Source organism: Momordica charantia (genome assembly GCF_013281855.1).
Source record: "Momordica charantia cultivar OHB3-1 chromosome 1 unlocalized genomic scaffold, Mcharantia_2.0 BLBB01000001.1, whole genome shotgun sequence".
Classification (NCBI taxonomy): Eukaryota; Viridiplantae; Streptophyta; class Magnoliopsida; order Cucurbitales; family Cucurbitaceae; genus Momordica; species Momordica charantia.
Genome location: NW_028275157.1, coordinates 15,434,903 through 15,453,413, shown reverse-complemented (window position 1 = coordinate 15,453,413; position 18,511 = coordinate 15,434,903). Strand labels below are relative to the sequence as shown.

The following is an 18,511-nucleotide window of genomic DNA, read 5'->3' as shown; positions in this document are numbered from 1 at the left end:
CTTGGTTAGAGATATATGTCCATGATCGCTAAATTATGCTAGCCTTGACTTCTTTTTTTTTTGTTAGAAATAAAAATTAAAATACATTTAATAATTATTTATTATTTCTTATTTTACTAATAGATCATCCAAGCAAGTCGATAAGATACCTATTACTATTTTAAAGTCAATGTTTCATCAATACTGTGCAACTGTTTTTTTTGTTTTTTGTTTTTTTTGACATTTCCACTATGCAATTGTTGAGAACTAAAAAAAATACATATATAATTTCATGTTTTTAATTTTTTATAATTCTAAAACCATATGTAAATGTCATTAATATCAATAGGATCTATTTCTCTCTCGTTTATAATGAAATTCTAATTATTTATGATCCAAACTTAGTTTCACAAATTTATCTAAATTATGTTAAACAATGAGATTCTAATTACTTCTGATACAAACTTAGCTTCACAAATTTATCTGAATTATGTTAAACAATTTCTTAGTCCTTTAATTAAAATAGCACGTACTTTTATCAGTAACCACATATATGTTAGAAATTGTGCCTCATTTTACTAAAAATTTTAAAGGCCTTTTTCTTAGAATTAGAAAGAAAGAAAGAAAGAAATAACAAACCTAATCAAAGAAAAGCAAAAAAAAAAAAAAAAAAAAATACAATTCTGCCATGTGAATAGAATATAGAATATTGGGTAGGTATGATAATTCACATGAAGCACAATGAAAGGTTGACCAAAGTCTTTACAGTTTACCTTTGTAGGTCTTTTCTAAAGCCTTTGAGAAAGTGAAGGTGATGAGAGCAATATATAAATCAAAATTAACCTCAACATTAATTAATCAATAATAATAATAATAATCTTGACTTTACATAGTTTTTTAATTAAAAAAAAATCTAGACTTTGTAATTTGTTTTAGATTACCATATATTATTATAATTAAAAGAAATTTATTATTAGAATTAGTTAAGTAGGTGTGGGATACATTTGAGCATTCTCTATAGTATTAGCATTCAACTCCATATTTGACTGAATATAATAGTTTTTGTTATAAAATAACTCCCTCCTTTTTTCCGACCACCATCCAAGAAAATTAAAATTTCCGTTGCTAATTATAATAGTTTTGATTTTGACGTTGTAAAATTAGGTAAGTAATGTTGGTTAAACTCCAAATAAATGATGATAATTTAAATCTGACTCAACAGATTAAAGTATTTATCTTCAATTAAAAAGTCACGAGTTCAAATTCAAATTTCATATATATTGTATCAGAAAAATCCGGATAAATAATTGGAACTCAACTTATTGAACACACGTGTGTTAGGTAGAGGTTTGGGTATAAAAAAAAATGTAAATTTGTCAAGTCATCAACTTTGACCTTTTGAAAATCAATTCCACACACTCTCCACAGGGCCACACCTAACTACCGTTTAGTTTCTCCTTTGTTCTGCTTTCCAGTTTCCACCAACCTTCCTCGCCAATCACAGTAATGGTGATGATCAGATTTCTATTTAAGGATCGTCTTTCTTTCTCATACAGCACAGAGATCTCCACAGATTCTAACTCCATAAATCTCTTTTCTTCTTCTTCTTCCTCTTTGGGTTCTTGTCTTTGTTTCTCTAAAATGGCCCAAGTTGAGACCATCTGCAAGAGCTCCATTCACGACCCACTCAACTGGGGGATGGCGGCTGAGTCTCTCAAGGGAAGTCATCTTGATGAGGTTAAGCGTATGGTGGAAGAGTACCGGAGCCCAGTGGTGAAGCTTGGGGGCGAGACGCTTACCATTTCCCAAGTGGCAGCCATTGCCACCCGTGATTCTGACGTCGTGGTGGAGCTGGCCGAGTCAGCGAGAGCAGGTGTCAAGGCCAGTAGTGATTGGGTGATGGAGAGTATGAATAAAGGGACGGATAGTTATGGTGTCACTACTGGGTTTGGTGCCACGTCTCATAGACGAACCAAACAAGGTGGAGCTCTTCAGAAGGAGTTGATTCGATTCTTGAATGCTGGGATTTTTGGAAGTGGGGCTGAGTCGAGTCATACTCTACCTCACTCAGCAAGTCGAGCGGCGATGTTAGTCAGAATAAATACTCTCCTTCAAGGTTACTCTGGCATTCGATTTGAGATCTTAGAAGCCATTGCTAGTCTTCTCAACCACAATGTCACTCCCTGTTTGCCTCTTAGAGGGACAATCACTGCTTCTGGAGATTTGGTCCCTTTGTCATACATCGCTGGATTACTCACTGGGAGGCCAAATTCCAAGGCTATTGGATCTAATGGTGAAACTCTTGATGCGAAGGAAGCATTCAAACAAGCTGGTATTTCTTCTGACTTCTTTGAGTTGCAACCCAAGGAAGGTCTTGCTCTTGTCAATGGTACTGCTGTTGGTTCTGGATTGGCTTCCATCGTTCTCTTTGAGGCAAATATTTTAGCTGTTTTGTCAGAAATTCTTTCAGCTATTTTTGCTGAGGTAATGCAAGGAAAGCCTGAATTCACCGATCATTTGACCCATAAGCTTAAACATCACCCTGGTCAAATTGAAGCAGCTGCAATCATGGAGCACATTTTGGATGGGAGTTCTTATATGAAAGCAGCTAAGAAATTGCATGAAATTGATCCTCTCCAAAAGCCCAAGCAAGATCGTTACGCTCTTAGAACTTCACCCCAATGGTTGGGTCCTTTGATTGAAGTCATTCGATTTTCCACAAAGTCAATCGAGCGAGAGATCAATTCGGTTAATGATAACCCTTTGATTGATGTTTCAAGAAACAAGGCATTACATGGAGGCAACTTTCAAGGAACACCAATTGGAGTTTCCATGGACAACACTCGTTTGGCTATTGCGTCAATTGGAAAGCTCATGTTTGCCCAATTTTCAGAACTCGTCAATGATTTCTACAACAATGGTTTGCCTTCTAATCTTTCTGCGAGTAGAAATCCAAGCTTGGATTATGGGTTTAAAGGTGCTGAAATTGCCATGGCTTCGTATTGCTCTGAGCTTCAATATCTTGCAAATCCAGTGACAAACCATGTTCAAAGTGCTGAGCAACACAACCAAGATGTTAACTCTCTTGGTTTAATTTCTTCAAGAAAAACAGCTGAAGCCATTGATATTTTGAAACTCATGTCGTCTACATTTTTGGTTGCACTTTGCCAAGCAATCGACTTGAGGCATTTGGAGGAAAACTTGAAGAGCACCGTAAAAAGTAGTGTAAGTCAAGTAGCCAAGAAAGTGTTGACCACATCCTCTAATGGCACACTTCACCCATCAAGATTTTGCGAAAAAGACTTATTGAAGGTTGTCGATAGGGAGTACACTTTTGCTTATGTTGATGATGCATGTAGTGCTACGTATCCATTGATGCAAAAGCTAAGGCAAGTTCTTGTTGAGCATGCACTCACAAATGGCGATGACGAAAAGAACACAAACACTTCAATCTTCCAAAAGATTAGTGCTTTTGAAGAGGAACTTAAGGCAATTTTATCAAAGGAAGTTGAAAATGCAAGGTTGGCATTTGAGAGTGGAAATGCAAAAATTAAGAACCAAATTGAGGAATGCAGATCTTATCCATTATATAGATTTGTGAGGGAAGAGTTGGGAACAAGTTTGCTAACAGGTGAAAAAGTAATATCTCCGGGAGAAGAGTGTGAAAAGATATTCACAACTTTATGCCAAGGAAAGATGACCGATTCTATCTTAGAGTGTTTGAAAGAGTGGAACGGTGCTCCCATTCCCATATGCTAGGTTCTTCGACTTGTCAAAGGGATGCACCTGCCCTCGTAATAAAAAAAAAAAGGCCTTTTTTTATGTTTCTGATTTGTATTTTTAAATTATTATTTTTTATATCAGTCTCTCTTCTGTTTTATGGAAGAAATACAATTTAATAACATTATATGAACAATTTATTCTTAATTTGCACAAGTCTCTTCAATTTTTTATGTGGGTTTAATCTGTTTTATTTATGGCTTCCATTTGGGTTATTTTGATCACACTCTGATACAGGTTAATCTTTCGGCCAATATATAGAAAATCGAAGTGAATGAAGGAGGTAAAAGATTTTTACTGTAAAATAAAAAAAGAAAATACGTAAATTAAAATGTTTTAGGAAAAAAAAATTTTCTCTTTAATTTTATAGAACAAGTACAACTTGTTGTTGGAGATATATATCAATTAATCTTGAGTTATGCTCGCTTTGACAATTTATTCTTTAATTTAAGTTACGTTCTATTTTGGTACTTTATGTCAAAATTGGATGTGTTTACCATTTCAAAATTGAAAAATGGTTGAATTTTATAATTTTTTTTTTTTTGCAAAGGAGAATTTTATAACTTTTAATGGGTGAATTTGCAACATTACTATAACTTATTTATTAACGCTTAACATTTTATTTTTTTTGCTAACATCTAAACTTTTTTTTTTTTGCTAACTAAATTTTATTAAAAAAATTCCCAAAATTTAGCTAAGTTAAAAAAATTGGCTATTATTAGATCATATTCTACTATTTGACATCTTCATATATTCAACCAAATCTTAACGAAAAATCAACTCAATGAATCAAATTTCAATGGTCAAACTATTGAGCTGGAAACCATATACATATATAATGATATAAAGTAGAAATAATTTTTGAAAAATAGCTGGGCAAAATTCATTTCTTCAGGAATTTATAGAAAAAATATCCAAACTTAGACACAATTATTCATAAAACTTTCTTATTTCACTGTTTCACAAACTATAAAAAAAAAAATCCATAAACTAATCATAAATTCGCACAAAATCGAGATGTCAAAGGTATGGTCAATCACTGAATTAACACATGGTTTTATTTTATTTTTTCTTCTAAGTTTGATGTTTGAAAAAGAAAACTACAATCTTGTTAGGGTAAAATTATCCTACCAAGTTCGAATAAATTGAAGTTAGACAAATGACATGGATCGAGATACTTAGGTCAAACTACTCAAGTTAGACCATCCAATCAGATCAGATTTGAGCCGATCATACCCCGAATCAACCTAAGGAGACTTCCTCTATAAATAAGAGGAGATACCTAAGCACAAGGTATGATTTCATAACCCGACTTTTCGTTTCTCTCAACAAAACTCTTTATTAACTCAAGCATCGAAGAGTCTGGGCTTAATTAGCACCATACAATCAATATACTGTTTTCTTTGTATGTAGGTGTTCATCGGATCAGAATTATATCGACTCCAATCTCCGAAACCAAATTCCTACCTTAACCAATCTCATTCTTACCACTTATATTAAGATTCAACAAACTAATTTTTTAATTATTATAATTATATGATGTCGCGTACTTTAACTCAAAACTTAAATTTGCTCTCCCAATGGGCATCAAATGATTAAAAAAATTATCATTACCCATAAATCCATAATCTTCATCCCTACTCCTAATCTATATTAGACTATAGTCGTCAACAAGAACAACAAAAATTAATAATAATTAAGAAAAACACATGAACAAAGCATTATATATAATATAACAAAATATTTGTTCCACTTGCAGTGAAAAGGTCCTCGCGAGTGAGTAGATGGGAGAGTACTATATTATATAATAAATGTTCCCACCATATGAAAAAAATAACCATTTAGTAATAATAAAACTAATCATCATTATAATATTATTAACATGCAATTAGGTTCACCAACCCCATCTCTCTCTTTCTCTCATATTTAATTATTATATATTGTTTAATTAAAGTCATGATCCACTAATTACTTAAAATGTGTGTAATTAATGGGTTGAATTAATTAAGCTAATTAATTATCGGTGTGTTCAAAGATGGCGCTTGCAGTCATTCTTCACAATTAACTAACACACTAAATGCAGCAAATTTGACTCTCACCAAACTCCCTCAACAAAAGGAGGCCCTCCCATTTTGACTTTAGTCTTCTAATTGAATCGACGAATTTACAAAAATAAGATTTTTTTTTTTAAATTTTGTTACTTTAAAGCATATAAATTAAATAAATGGGTATCTATTTAAAATTTTTATTAATTAAGTTATGCACTATCAACTTTAAATCTTGTGTGCTGTGGACTGGGTATGTAATATTGTTGATTGCTACTTGCTAATATGAGTATAATTTAGTGTTTAAGATATTTTTATTTTTTCATTTTTTTGAGAAGTTGTTGTGTTTGTAATATATTCCCAAAAGAAAAAAAAATTAATTGAGAGGGTGTGGCCTGATTTTATATTCGTGGACATATCGACATGTCCATGTATCCATCCATAGATTTGACGTCGACATGACGGGTAAATCAACATTTCCATAATATTATCAAAATAGTAGACCAAATATAAAAAAATATCAACAAAATTTTACTAATATAGACATAATATTAATTTATTTTTAATTGATTTAAAAATGGTGAAATGATTATTTGTTAATTTAAATAATTTTTTTAGTCTTTTTTTTATTACTTTGTCATAAATCTCAATCTCCATTCACGTTTTTTTTTCAACGTGGAATCGTTTTTTTTTAACTATTAGATATAGGAGGGCTCGAACCTGAATCTTGGATGTTCAATACCCAAACATTTTGCCACTGCGTCAACACCCGGACGTGTTCAATGTGGAGTCCTTAAAATATAACATGAGATAATATATTTATCAAAATTTTTATAATGTAATTTTGTATCTGAAAGCTTCAAATTCAAAATCTAAAAATACGTCAGGAAAATAAGAAACTGAATCTGATGATCAACGAAACAACCATTATTTTTCTTGAAAGAAATGAAGTCTAAGATTTTACTCCGACCATCATGAGTAGTTAATTTATCCAACCAAACGGATAAATTAAAACCTTTATTTTTTCCCACTTCAGAAGTGAAATCAAGAAATTCACACGTAACAACCAAAGTCTTGCACCATGCCAGCCGGGCCCATATTGTCTGACCATTGACAATTTAGGCCAATTGTTATTTGGACCATTTTCACGCGTCTCTCCTTCGTCTCCTCTTCCTTCCTCTACCTAACTCAAAAAGCTCTCTATTTAAACAACTAATTCCATCTCTCTCCACAACCAAGCAACAGAAATCAATCCAAATCTAATATAGTACCTAACACAGATTCTCAGTTCAACTTTCCCTCTTATTAACTCTGCATTTATTTCTCTGCCTCCTAACAATGGCACCTGTTCAATTTCAGCAACTTACTCACCAGAATGGTTCAGTAGAGAGCTTATGCATGAGCCATTGTGATGACCCGCTCAATTGGGGCGTGGCGGCTGAGTCCCTCAAGGGAAGTCATCTCGATGAGGTGAAGCGCATGGTAGAGGAATACCGGAGGCCTGTGGTGAAGCTGGGAGGAGAGACCCTCACCATTTCCCAAGTGGCTGCTATTGCCAGTCGAGATTCTGATGTCATGGTGGAGTTGGCCGAGTCGGCGAGAGCCAGTGTTAAAGCAAGTAGCGATTGGGTGATGGAGAGTATGAGTAAAGGGACGGATAGTTATGGTGTTACTACTGGATTTGGTGCCACGTCTCACCGGAGAACTAAGCAAGGTGGAGCTCTTCAGAAGGAGCTGATTCGATTTTTGAATGCTGGGATCTTTGGAAGTGGGGCTGAGTCGAGTCATACTTTGCCTCACACGGCAACGAGGGCCGCCATGTTAGTAAGGATTAATACTCTACTTCAAGGCTACTCGGGCATTAGATTTGAGATTTTGGAAGCTATAACCAAACTTCTCAATCACAACATCACCCCATGCTTACCACTCCGAGGAACAATTACTGCTTCTGGAGATCTAGTTCCTTTGTCATATATAGCTGGACTACTTACAGGTCGTCACAACTCAAAGGCTATTGGTCCCAATGGTGAAACCCTTGATGCAGAGGCTGCTTTTAGACAAGCTGGTATTCCTTCGGGTTTCTTTGAGTTGCAGCCAAAAGAAGGTCTCGCTCTTGTTAATGGTACTGCTGTTGGTTCTGGGTTGGCTTCTATTGTTCTCTTTGAGGCAAATATTTTGGCTGTTTTGTCAGAAGTTCTTTCTGCCATTTTTGCTGAGGTGATGCAAGGAAAGCCTGAGTTCACCGATCATTTGACTCATAAATTGAAGCATCACCCTGGTCAGATTGAAGCAGCTGCCATCATGGAACACATTTTGGATGGAAGTTCTTACATGAAAGCAGCCAAGAAATTGCATGAAATTGATCCTCTTCAAAAGCCCAAGCAAGACCGTTATGCTCTTAGAACTTCACCCCAATGGCTTGGTCCCTTGATTGAAGTGATTCGATTCTCCACAAAGTCTATCGAACGAGAGATTAATTCAGTCAACGACAACCCTTTGATTGATGTTTCAAGAAACAAAGCGTTGCATGGAGGCAACTTCCAAGGTACACCCATTGGAGTTTCTATGGACAACACTCGCTTGGCTATTGCTTCAATTGGAAAGCTCATGTTTGCCCAATTCTCAGAACTTGTCAATGATTTCTACAACAACGGTTTGCCTTCTAATCTTTCTGCAAGTAGAAACCCAAGCTTGGATTATGGGTTTAAAGGTACTGAAATTGCCATGGCTTCATATTGCTCTGAGCTTCAATATCTTGCAAATCCAGTGACAAGTCATGTCCAGAGTGCTGAGCAACATAACCAAGATGTTAACTCTCTTGGTCTAATTTCTTCAAGGAAAACAGCTGAAGCCATTGATATTCTGAAACTCATGTCTTCCACGTTTTTGGTTGCTCTTTGTCAAGCAATCGACTTAAGGCATTTGGAAGAAAACTTGAAAGACACTGTCAAAAGTACCGTAAGCCAAGTAGCCAAAAAAGTGTTGACTACATCCTCTAATGGCACACTTCACCCATCAAGATTTTGTGAGAAAGATCTACTTAAAGTTGTTGACAGAGAATACACATTTGCTTACATCGATGATCCATGCAGTGCTACTTACCCATTGATGCAGAAGTTGAGGCAAGTTCTTGTTGAGCATGCACTTGCAAATGGTAATGACGAAAAGAACACAAACACTTCAATCTTCCAAAAGATTGCTGCTTTTGAGGAGGAACTAAAGACAATATTACCAAAGGAAGTCGAAAATGCAAGGTTGGCGTATGAGTATGGAGACTCTAAGATTGAAAACCAGATTAAGGAATGCAGATCCTATCCACTATACAAATTTGTGAGAGAAGAATTGGGAACAAGATTACTAACTGGAGAAAAGGTGACATCTCCTGGAGAAGAGTGCGAGAAGGTATTTACAGCCTTATGTCAAGGAAAAATGGTCGACTCTATCTTAGAATGCTTGAAAGAGTGGGATGGTGCTCCAATTCCTATTTGCTAGTCCTACGGTTCACCAAGGTGGATTATAAGTTTCAACTTAAGGGCTGAATATGTACTTTGGCTATTTTTCATTCCTTTTCCTATCTTAATTTCATTTTACCAAAATGATGAATTAATAAATAACATTCTGTCACAAATTCTACCATATTGGTTTTTTTAGTTCGATTGTACATAATATTGAGATTAGATCAAATGACTGAAGTCTGAATCAACTTAACAAACTTATGATCTTTTCTCAAGAAAAATAAAAAACAATTAAATTAAGTTTTTGAATATTTAATACGTAGCTTTAAGTATTCAAACTGTTATCAAGTTATCGAATGAATACATGTACTATTATTTTTTACTTACATGGTCAAGTTTTACAATGCAACTACTTCTTTGAAGCCCTCACCTATGACCATGAATTGCTGCAGCCCATCCAAATACTTTTTTAAATGTCTCCCTTCAATTCATTTTTCTACTTTTTGGTAAAAGAAACTTAAATAGAATTATTTCAAATTTAAACCAAAATAATCTATATACTTATTATAACTACAAATAACTTAAACCCCAAACCAACCTTCCTTTGTCATTTTTCTCATTTCTTTTCTTTATTTTCTTATTGTCGTTCCACAACCTCCTACCTCCTTAAAATTAAAAGAAAAAAAAAAACAAAAATCTTCTGATGGAATTAAAGCAAACCAATGTCATACTAAAACACAACAACGAAAACCGAAGAGAATCAAGAATTACAGAACAAGACTTCAATTAATAAAAATTTAAAAAAGAAAATAAAAACAAAGATAGTTACAAAATTGCTTTCACAAAAATGATCCAAAAGAATTTTAAATGTATCAAATGACCGATTCCAAAAAATTATTATTATTATTTTTGACTAAAACTATAGTAAGACAACACAAAAACATATGTCGGTAGAAGAGAAGCAAAAGAGAAAACCAACCGTAGTAATATGCTTGAATAGCTATTTTTGTAAAAGAAGTTACTCTCGCAAGTGTAAGGTAGAGTGATGTGAAATTCCTATAAAATTGGGCAAATTTAAAATTAGATACGTATTAATTTCAAATCCTACCAAATCCAACCTATTTAGGACCGGAGAATTTTGGACCAAAAAGATGATTTCAGATTAGTTGTGATTTCAATTTTTTTTCCTAAACCCAAACATGGAAAACCTTTTAAAATAATTATGATTTGCAAGTTCCAGAAAATTTACGTGAATTCATCGAGTATTATATATGTAATGCAGGTCTACTATTAGTCGATTTTAAGATTCACTGGTCTTGAAAGACAAAATTGAAAAATGTTAAAATATGAGGGAGAATTAAAATTTTTAAAATAATAAATTATAAAATAAAAAAGATAATAATAAATTTTTTAAAAAAAAAGAAAAAAAGAAAAAACTTACCAACAAACCACAAGAAAGAAAATATTTTGAGTTTGACGTCGGTATGTTGGGCGAGATTGGTTGTTGAATTTTTGTTTCTGTTAATAATTCTGTTGAAATTGGCTGCTTGATTTAATTTGTTTCAGTTTCTTAAAGTTATTTTTTATATAGAATCAAACGTCATGGTAATTTTTTTTCACTAATTTATAAATTGGGTCAAAATACATTTAATTGAAAATTTTCAAGTAATTCTTTTTACTTGCTTTTGATTGATACAAAATGAAATGAAGAAAAGTTGACATTAACAAATACAACATTAGTTTTTAATTTTTATGTTGGACCTCATGTTTGATTGATTCAATTCCCACTTGGACCTGTAGCCATCAACAGATGGGAATTGGGGCACCGTTCCACTCCTTCAAGCATTCCAAAATTGGATCAATCATCTTTCCTTGACACAATACCGCAAAAACCTTTTCGCACTCTTCTCCGGGAGATATAACCTTCTCCCCAGTTAGCAATTTAGTTCCCAGCTCTTCTCTCACGAACCTGTATAATGGATAAGATCTGCATTCTTTAATCTGATTCTCAATTGTTGCATCTCCATTTTCATACGACAACCTCACACGTTCCACTTCCTTGGGCAAAATGGCCTTCAATTCCTCTTCAAAAGCTCCAATCTTTTGAAAGATTGAAGTGATTGCATCTTTTTCATCTTCGCCATTACTTAAAGCATGCTCGACAAGAACTTGTCTCAGTTTTTGCATCAATGGGTAAGTAGCACTGCATGGGTCATCAATATAAGCAAAAGTGTATTCCCTGTCAACTACTTTAAGTAAATCTTTCTCGCAAAATCTTGAAGGATGGAGTGCACCATTAGAGGTCGTGGTGAGGATCTTTTTTGCCACTTGGCTCACTGTATTTTTTACTGTGTTCTTCAAGTTCTCTTCCAAGTGCCTCAAGTCAATTGCTTGGCAAAGAGCAACCAAAAATGTGGAAGACATGAGCTTCAAAATGTCAATCGCCTCAGCTGTTTTCCTCGATGAGATTAAACCAAGAGAGTTGACATCTTGATTATGTTGTTCAGCACTTTGGACATGACTAGTTACTGGGTTTGCAAGATATTGAAGCTCAGAGCAATAAGAAGCCATGGCGATTTCAGCACCTTTGAATCCATAATCCAAACTTGGGTTTCTACTTGCCGAGAGATTTGAAGGTAAGCCATTGTTGTAGAAATCGTTGACAAGTTCTGAAAATTGAGCAAATATAAGCTTTCCAATTGAAGCGATAGCCAAACGAGTATTATCCATGGAAACTCCAATTGGAGTTCCTTGGAAGTTTCCTCCATGCAAAGCCTTGTTCCTTGAAACATCAATCAAAGGGTTGTCATTGACCGAATTAATCTCTCGCTCAATAGACTTCGTTGAGAACCGAATAACTTCAATCAATGGACCAAGCCATTGAGGAGAAGTTCTAAGAGCATAACGATCTTGTTTTGGCTTCTGGAGAGGATCAATTTCATGCAATTTCTTGGCAGCTTTCATGTAAGAGCTTCCATCTAAAATGTGTTCCATAATTGCAGCAGCCTCAATTTGTCCAGGATGGTGCTTCAACTTATGGGTCAAGTGATCAGTAAATTCAGGCTTACCTTGCATAACCTCAGCAAAAATGGCAGACAAAATTTCTGACAAAACAGCTAAAATATTTGCCTCAAAGAGAACAATAGAAGCCAATCCAGAACCAACCGCAGTACCATTGACAAGAGCGAGACCTTCCTTAGGTTGCAATTCAAAGAAGCTAGTAGGAATACCAGCTTGTTTGAAAGCCTCCTTTGCATCAAGACTTTCTCCATTTGGTCCAATTGCTTTGGAGTTTGGTCGGCCAGTGAGCAATCCTGCGATGTAAGAAAGAGGAACAAGATCTCCAGAAGCAGTAATCGTTCCTCGAAGTGGCAAGCATGGAGTGATATTGTTATTGAGAAGCTTGGTTATGGCTTCCAAAATCTCAAATCTAATACCCGAGTAGCCTTGAAGGAGAGTATTAATTCTCACCAACATTGCCGCCCTCGTCGCCGAGTGAGGCAAAGTATGGCTCGACTCAGCCCCACTTCCAAAGATCCCAGCATTCAAGAATCGAATAAGCTCCTTCTGGAGAGCTCCACCTTGTTTAGTTCTCCTATGGGATGTCGCACCAAATCCAGTAGTAACACCATAACTATCCGTCCCTTTGTTCATACTCTCCATCACCCAATCACTACTAGCTTTGACCCGCGCTCTCGCGGACTCGGCCAGCTCCACTAAGACATTAGAGTCCCGAGTAGCAATGGCAGCCACTTGGGAAATAGTGAGCGTCTCCCCTCCAAGCTTCACCACGGGCCTCCGATACTCCTCCACCATACGCTTCACCTCATCAAGATGACTTCCCTTGAGAGACTCTGCCGCTAAACCCCAGTTGAGTGGATCACTACGGCTGTGGCACAAGCTCTCAACCGAATCAATCTTCTGGAGGGCGGCCATTGTCGAAAGAATGATGAAAGGTTGCAAAGAAGAAGAAAGAATAAGGAATTAGTTGGGATAATGAAATGAATTGGAGAGTGAAGAAATTTGAGATCAGATGGTTGAGCTTGTGGAGATGAGAAAGAGGAATGGGGTTAAATAGAGAGATGAAGAGGGGATTGGTGGGGTTGGTGAAGAATAAGAAATAGTGGCAGCAAAACGCCATATTCAATCTGGTCATTGGCGCGCGCTGGTGGGCGAGTAATGGGAAAGGAAACACCACCATCAAATGGTGGTTGGTGCGCAGAAACTCCATAACATATTTCTTATTATTACTTTCCCTTAGTCAAATTTGGGTGATTGTAGACTCCATTCTTTTTTTTTTTTTCATTTACTACTTCACTCTTAATATCATGAGATTAAATATTAAAAAAAAAATCTTAATTTGTTCAACAAATGTAAGAGTCGAATATCATGATAAGATATGTGCTTTTTATCCATATAAGTTATGTTGGTCGTATTGGTAATTATAAAAATTTGTAGGTTAAAATACTATTTCGATCTCGTACTTTCAAAGTATTTATTTGAGTTGATGTGCTTTTAACTTCGATTCATTCTAGTTCCTATATTGTTAGTTTTAGTCACTGTACACTTAAAAAGTGACCATTTTGGTCCCTTAATTTTATTTCTAATCTTATTTTTCTATCACAATTCCAACATGACACGACAGTATACTCATTATTTTTCTTGAAATGCAACCATGACTTTATATCAAAGAATTTTCATTATGGATAGAATTTGTGCTAAAATTTTTCAAAAATAAGACCAAAATGTTTACTTTTTAAAGGTGTATAGACCAAAACTAACATTTTAAAAGTACATAGACTAAAATAAAGGTTGAAAGTATATGGACCAAAATAGTATTTTAACCGAATAAAAATCTTAGACATTGAGATTTTTCCTTTTAAATATGTAAATGACATTTATTTTTTATATATGAAAATTCTTCAATTTTTCTTACTTAGGCGTAATACGTAAATTTTTCTGGCCGGTGACCTGTACCTAACAAGATTAGTATTCCAAAATCATGACGCTAATTTAAATAATATAACATTATTTTTATTCTCACCAAACTTTATATTAGTAACTCTTCACCAAACCCGTTGCTCTGTTAGTCATTCCAATTACCAAACACAAATATTAAAATGACCTTGCTTTCATAAGTAAAAGGGAAAACATCATCACATATGTAAGTGTTTTTTTTTATTTTTTTTATTATTGATGTACTTAATATTTATTTACTCATTATTAACACAAATTTTGTGATTTATAAAATGAACACACAGTAATTAACTATTACTTTGACTAAATTATAACCAGATGAGGAATTATATATTTTTGTTGTGCAAATGTTAGTTAAAAGGGGGAAAAAAAAGGTCCCAAGGAAATGGGTAGTTAGGAGCAAAAGAGTGATGGTCAACGCTTGGTTGAAAGGCAGAGGAAACTACATATCACAAGGAAGGAAGGTGCAAAAGATGTGTCTAAGGCAATTGGGCAGCTTTTTGTTGACAAGTCAACCTTACTTAAGGAGGAGATTTCACAAATGGTAGGATGTAATTTCCCTACCTATTTTTTCTTAGGGCAAATTAGGTATTTAGCTTTGAGGGCTGTTTTTTTTTTTTTTTTTTTTTTGACAATATTACATATTGAGAATGAGAAATTGAACCATATAATCCTCTAAAAAAAAGGATAATAGGTACTTTGTTAATTAAGTTATATTTAGATCCATAATTAAATATATGCGTAAATTGAAGCATATGTAACAAATATTATATTAGTTTTGTTAAAAAAGTTGTCAAGTTTATGAATTTACTGGAAATAATGGAAAAAGGGTTACAGTTTTATTAATAATACAAAATCATCAGTTTATTCCTCTCATATCCAAATTGGGAGAGCGGAGGACATAAATGATTCTAACCAATATTTGATAATTAAGAAAGGAAAATACAAAATAGGAATTTTTTTTTAAAAAAATAAGGAACTGTCAATTTTTTAGTTGTGATTAGGATCATATATAGTAACATCATCGGTAATAATCCATATTTTTCTTAAGAAAATGAGAGGTTTAAACAAGCAAATTTTAATTTTTTTAAAAAATTGTACATAAAAATTATCAGTTGCAACTGGGTCTAAGTTTGGAATTGTAGTATCGATTAATGTCATCTACAAAATTATACTTTTTTTATAACTAACAATAGCTTAATCTCACAAAAAAAATTATATATATATATATATATATACTCTGAAACATATGTCAAATTTATGCATGAAGGCGTTTGTCAAAAGAGATATTATGCATCAAATAACTAACAAAAGCACAAAAATGAATTCATGTCACTCTTTTTTTTTTTTTTACAGAACCAAAAATTTAAGAAATTTATGTTGAATATTCATTAGGGTAAATAATCAAATATTACACAGTGACATATACTTGATTAAAAAGAGGGGAAAAAAGACAAACATATAAAAAGTGCCTGTTCCTAAGTTTCAACAGGTTGAATGTTGGATCCTCTGGTTCAGCATCAACATAATTAGCAGATTGGAATTGGAGCACCGTTCCACTCCTTTAAACATTCGAAAATTGGGTCGATCATTTTTCCTTGGCAAAGAGCTGTGAACACTTTTTCACACTCTTCTCCGGGAGATATCACTTTCTCTCCGGTCAGCAATCCAGTTCCCAACTCTTCCCTCACAAACTTGTATAATGGATAAGATCTGCATTCTTCAATTTGGTTTTGAACCATTGAGGTTCCATTTTCATAGGACAATCTTGCATTTTCTACTTCCTTGGGCAAGATTGCTTTGAGTTCCTCCTCAAAAGCTTCAATCTTTTGAAAGATTGAGGTGCTTGTGTTCTTTTCATCTTCACCATTTTCTAAAGCATGTTCAACAAGTACTTGTCTCAATTTTTGCATCAATGGGTAAGTGGCACTACATGGGTCATCAATGTAAGCGAAGGTATATTCTCTGTCAACCACTTTCAATAAATCTTTCACACAAAATCTGGATGGGTGAAGCGCACCATTAACACCTGTGGTGAGGACTTTCTTGGCCACTTGACTTACAGTGGTCTTCACTACATTCTTCAAGTTTTCTTCCAAATGCCTCAAGTCAATTGCTTGACAAAGTGCAACCAAAAATGTGGAAGACATGAGCTTCAAAATGTCAATGGCTTCAGATGTTTTCCTCGACGAAATTAAACCAAGAGAGTTAACATCTTGATTATGTTGCTCAGCACTTTGGACATGACTAGTCACAGGATTTGCTAGATATTGAAGTTCAGAGCAATAGGAAGCCATGGCAATCTCAGCACCTTTAAATCCATAATCCAAACTTGGATTTCTACTTGCAGAAAGATTTGATGGCAAACCATTGTTGTAGAAGTCATTAACTAGCTCAGAGAATTGAGCGAAAATGAGCTTTCCAATTGAAGCTATAGCCAAACGAGTATTGTCCATTGATACTCCAATTGGAGTTCCTTGGAAGTTGCCTCCATGCAAAGCCTTGTTTCTTGAAACATCAATTAAAGGATTGTCGTTGACTGAATTGATCTCCCGCTCAATAGACTTTGTTGAAAATCGAATAACTTCAATCAATGGACCAAGCCATTGAGGAGAAGTTCTAAGAGCATAACGATCTTGTTTAGGCTTCTGGAGAGGATCAATTTCATGCAATTTTTTGGCAGTTTTCATGTAAGAGCTTCCATCTAAAATGTGTTCCATAATTGCAGCTGCCTCAATTTGACCAGGATGGTGCTTCAACTTATGGGTCAAATGATCGGTAAATTCAGGCTTACCTTGCATAACTTCAGCAAAAATAGCAGACAAAATCTCTGACAAAACTGCCAAAATATTCGCCTCAAAGAGAACAATGGAAGCCAATCCAGAACCAACAGCAGTACCATTGACAAGAGCAAGACCTTCCTTAGGCTGCAACTCAAAGAAGTTAGTAGGAATACCAGCTTGTTTGAAAGCCTCCTTTGCATTAAGATTTTCTCCATTTGGTCCCATGGCTTTAGAGTTGGGTCGACCAGTGAGTAATCCAGCAATATAAGAAAGAGGAACTAAATCTCCAGAAGCAGTAATTGTTCCACGAAGAGGCAAGCATGGAGTGATGTTGTTATTGAGAAGCTTGGTTATGGCTTCCAAAATCTCGAATCTAATACCCGAGTAGCCTTGAAGTAGAGTGTTGATTCTCACCAACATTGCAGCCCTCGTTGCCGAGTGAGGCAAAATGTGGTCAGATTCAGCCCCGCTTCCAAAAATCCCAGCATTCAAGAATCGAATCAATTCCTTTTGAAGAGCTCCACCTTGTTTGGTTCTTCTATGAGACGTGGCACCAAATCCCGTAGTGACACCGTAGCTATCCGTCCCTTTGTTCATACTCTCCATCACCCAATCACTACTGGCTTTGACGCCCGCTCTTGCCGACTCAGCCAGCTCCACCAAGACATCAGAGTCTCGTGTAGCAATGGCAGCCACTTGAGAAATGGTGAGCGTCTCTCCTCCAAGCTTCACGACGGGCTTTCGATACTCCTCTACCATGCGCTTCACCTCATCGAGATGACTTCCCTTGAGGGATTCAGCAGCCACACCCCAGTTAAGAGGGTCTGGATGAGCAGTGGTGCAGAATCTCTCAAATGAAGCATTCTTTGTACATTGCTCTGCGGGTGCCATGTTAAAGGAAGAGAAGAGAAGAAGATCCAAAGAAATGAAAGAATATAAGAATGGTTACTTTGTGTTAGAACAAATGGGATTGATCTCTCTGGATTTTGTCTGTGGAGACAGAGGAGCAGGAAGATGGGCTTTAAATAGAAAGTGTTGAGCAAAAATGGTGGCTTTGTGTGTGTGGCAAGTGAAAGGAAGCGTGGTGGAAGCACAACAACACAAGAGGTGGTAGTTGGAATAAACAATATTGAAATTGAAATTATCAACGTTTACCTAACTCTACTCATTTTCTAAGGTCTAACTTGATGACTCCATTCATTTTATAATAAATTTTAAACAAAAAAAAAAGGTACAAATATAGTTTTTTCAAAAAGATTATTATTCATATTTTAATAATCTAGATTTTCATATCATTTCAATGAGGTATATGTACTCCTTTTGTACAAACATGAGCCTACACACCTAGTCGGACTTTTTTTTGTTCTAATGAATCGTAGATGAAATTATTTATTTGATTTGAAAACACAAAATGTTTTTGAAATAAAAAATCTAAACAACAAGAATCAGAATCATACGAATGATTATTATTTCAATTCCTATAATAATGATA

General features: G+C 34.9%; 4 protein-coding genes across 4 annotated transcripts; 2 read left to right on the top strand and 2 right to left on the bottom strand.

Annotated features, from left to right (window-relative positions):
* The first annotated feature begins 1,542 nt into the window (after nt 1-1,542).
* On the top strand, nt 1,543-3,906 carry LOC111013660 (phenylalanine ammonia-lyase). Its single transcript, XM_022288148.2, has one exon. It carries the CDS (start codon nt 1,621-1,623, stop codon nt 3,736-3,738), a length of 2,118 nt encoding a protein of 705 aa, XP_022143840.2. The 5' UTR covers nt 1,543-1,620; the 3' UTR covers nt 3,739-3,906.
* Nucleotides 3,907-7,041: 3,135 nt separating this feature from the next.
* Nucleotides 7,042-9,440, top strand: LOC111013649 (phenylalanine ammonia-lyase). The gene has a single exon (XM_022288141.2). The coding sequence runs from the start codon at nt 7,143-7,145 to the stop codon at nt 9,294-9,296; it is 2,154 nt and encodes a 717-aa protein (XP_022143833.1). The 5' UTR covers nt 7,042-7,142; the 3' UTR covers nt 9,297-9,440.
* Nucleotides 9,441-10,859: 1,419 nt separating this feature from the next.
* LOC111013637 (phenylalanine ammonia-lyase-like) lies at nt 10,860-13,309 on the bottom strand. Its single transcript, XM_022288126.2, has one exon. It carries the CDS (start codon nt 13,193-13,195, stop codon nt 11,063-11,065), a length of 2,133 nt encoding a protein of 710 aa, XP_022143818.1. The 5' UTR covers nt 13,196-13,309; the 3' UTR covers nt 10,860-11,062.
* Nucleotides 13,310-15,601: 2,292 nt separating this feature from the next.
* LOC111013639 (phenylalanine ammonia-lyase-like) lies at nt 15,602-18,028 on the bottom strand. Its single transcript, XM_022288128.2, has one exon. The coding sequence runs from the start codon at nt 17,908-17,910 to the stop codon at nt 15,766-15,768; it is 2,145 nt and encodes a 714-aa protein (XP_022143820.1). The 5' UTR covers nt 17,911-18,028; the 3' UTR covers nt 15,602-15,765.
* Between the last annotated feature and the right edge of the window lie 483 nt (nt 18,029-18,511).

Coding starts and splice junctions, on each gene's coding strand:
- LOC111013660 (XM_022288148.2), top strand. CDS start 1,621: ATGGCCCAAGTTGAGACCATCTGCAAGAGCTCCATTCACGACCCACTC.
- LOC111013649 (XM_022288141.2), top strand. CDS start 7,143: ATGGCACCTGTTCAATTTCAGCAACTTACTCACCAGAATGGTTCAGTA.
- LOC111013637 (XM_022288126.2), bottom strand. CDS start 13,195: ATGGCCGCCCTCCAGAAGATTGATTCGGTTGAGAGCTTGTGCCACAGC.
- LOC111013639 (XM_022288128.2), bottom strand. CDS start 17,910: ATGGCACCCGCAGAGCAATGTACAAAGAATGCTTCATTTGAGAGATTC.